This window comes from Glossina fuscipes, unplaced genomic scaffold (genome assembly GCF_014805625.2).
Source record: "Glossina fuscipes isolate IAEA_lab_2018 unplaced genomic scaffold, Yale_Gfus_2 0, whole genome shotgun sequence".
NCBI lineage: Eukaryota > Metazoa > Arthropoda > Insecta > Diptera > Glossinidae > Glossina > Glossina fuscipes.
The window spans coordinates 31540702-31541408 of record NW_023998414.1 but is presented as its reverse complement, the minus strand read 5'-3'; the positions used below and the strand labels follow the sequence as shown (position 1 = coordinate 31541408).

The 707-nt window shown below is 25.5% G+C and overlaps 1 protein-coding gene across 5 annotated transcripts in view; it reads right to left on the bottom strand.

Annotated features, from left to right (window-relative positions):
- Positions 1-448: 448 nt before the first annotated feature.
- The window catches only part of LOC119636117 (carbonic anhydrase-related protein 10), a 99845-nt gene continuing 99586 nt past the window's right edge, over positions 449-707 (bottom strand). For all 5 annotated transcript variants that reach the window (XM_038031263.1, XM_038031282.1, XM_038031272.1 and 2 more), the window contains one exon: positions 449-653. In XM_038031263.1, the coding sequence (XP_037887191.1) occupies positions 631-653 (23 nt within the window). In that variant the 3' untranslated portion in view covers positions 449-630. The remainder of the gene's footprint in view (positions 654-707) is intronic.

Sequence of the window (707 nt, the reverse complement as noted above, 5' to 3'; positions counted from 1 at the left end):
ATTTTCATTACATATGACTCCCAATAATAAATATATAAAATATTTTGTTTTATAAATACTTGCTAATGCGTACACATTTATTTAGTGAAAGTCGCCGCATTACCTACCTATGCCTACCTACATATACGGGTGGGGTACATGTTGTAGTTGGTAGTGTGGCATCGAATATTAATGCAAGCTAATTGTTATAATAATTCTATTTAATAGTTATGTTATCGCTTCAATGAATATATCATATATATATATTCTTATTCTTACATAATAATTACTGGGAATATGATTCAGTTTCATTTAACCGTTTTTGCCTTTAATGTCAATTTATTGTTAATATTGTACAATCAGTATATTATGTTACTATATAATTTAAATCTAGGGCTTGTCGTCGCTTTTTGTTTATAATGTTTGCTTTATTCTTATTAAACATCAATTATTTATAATATTATATATATGTATATATGTGTTATTTACTTTACATTTAGTGGAAGCTCCTGTTACACGCAAAACTTTACGGGAATGTTTTCAAAATCCATTTGATTGTTGTTGTTGTTGCTGTTGTTGTCGTTAATATTATTATGATTGATGTTGATGTCTTTCCATTCTTCCCTTCATATTATATAGCATTCGTAAAATTCAATGCTGTTTCCAACTAGTTGCTATAAGATTTTTTTTTTTTTTTTTTTTTTTTTTTTTTTTTTTTTTTTTTTTTT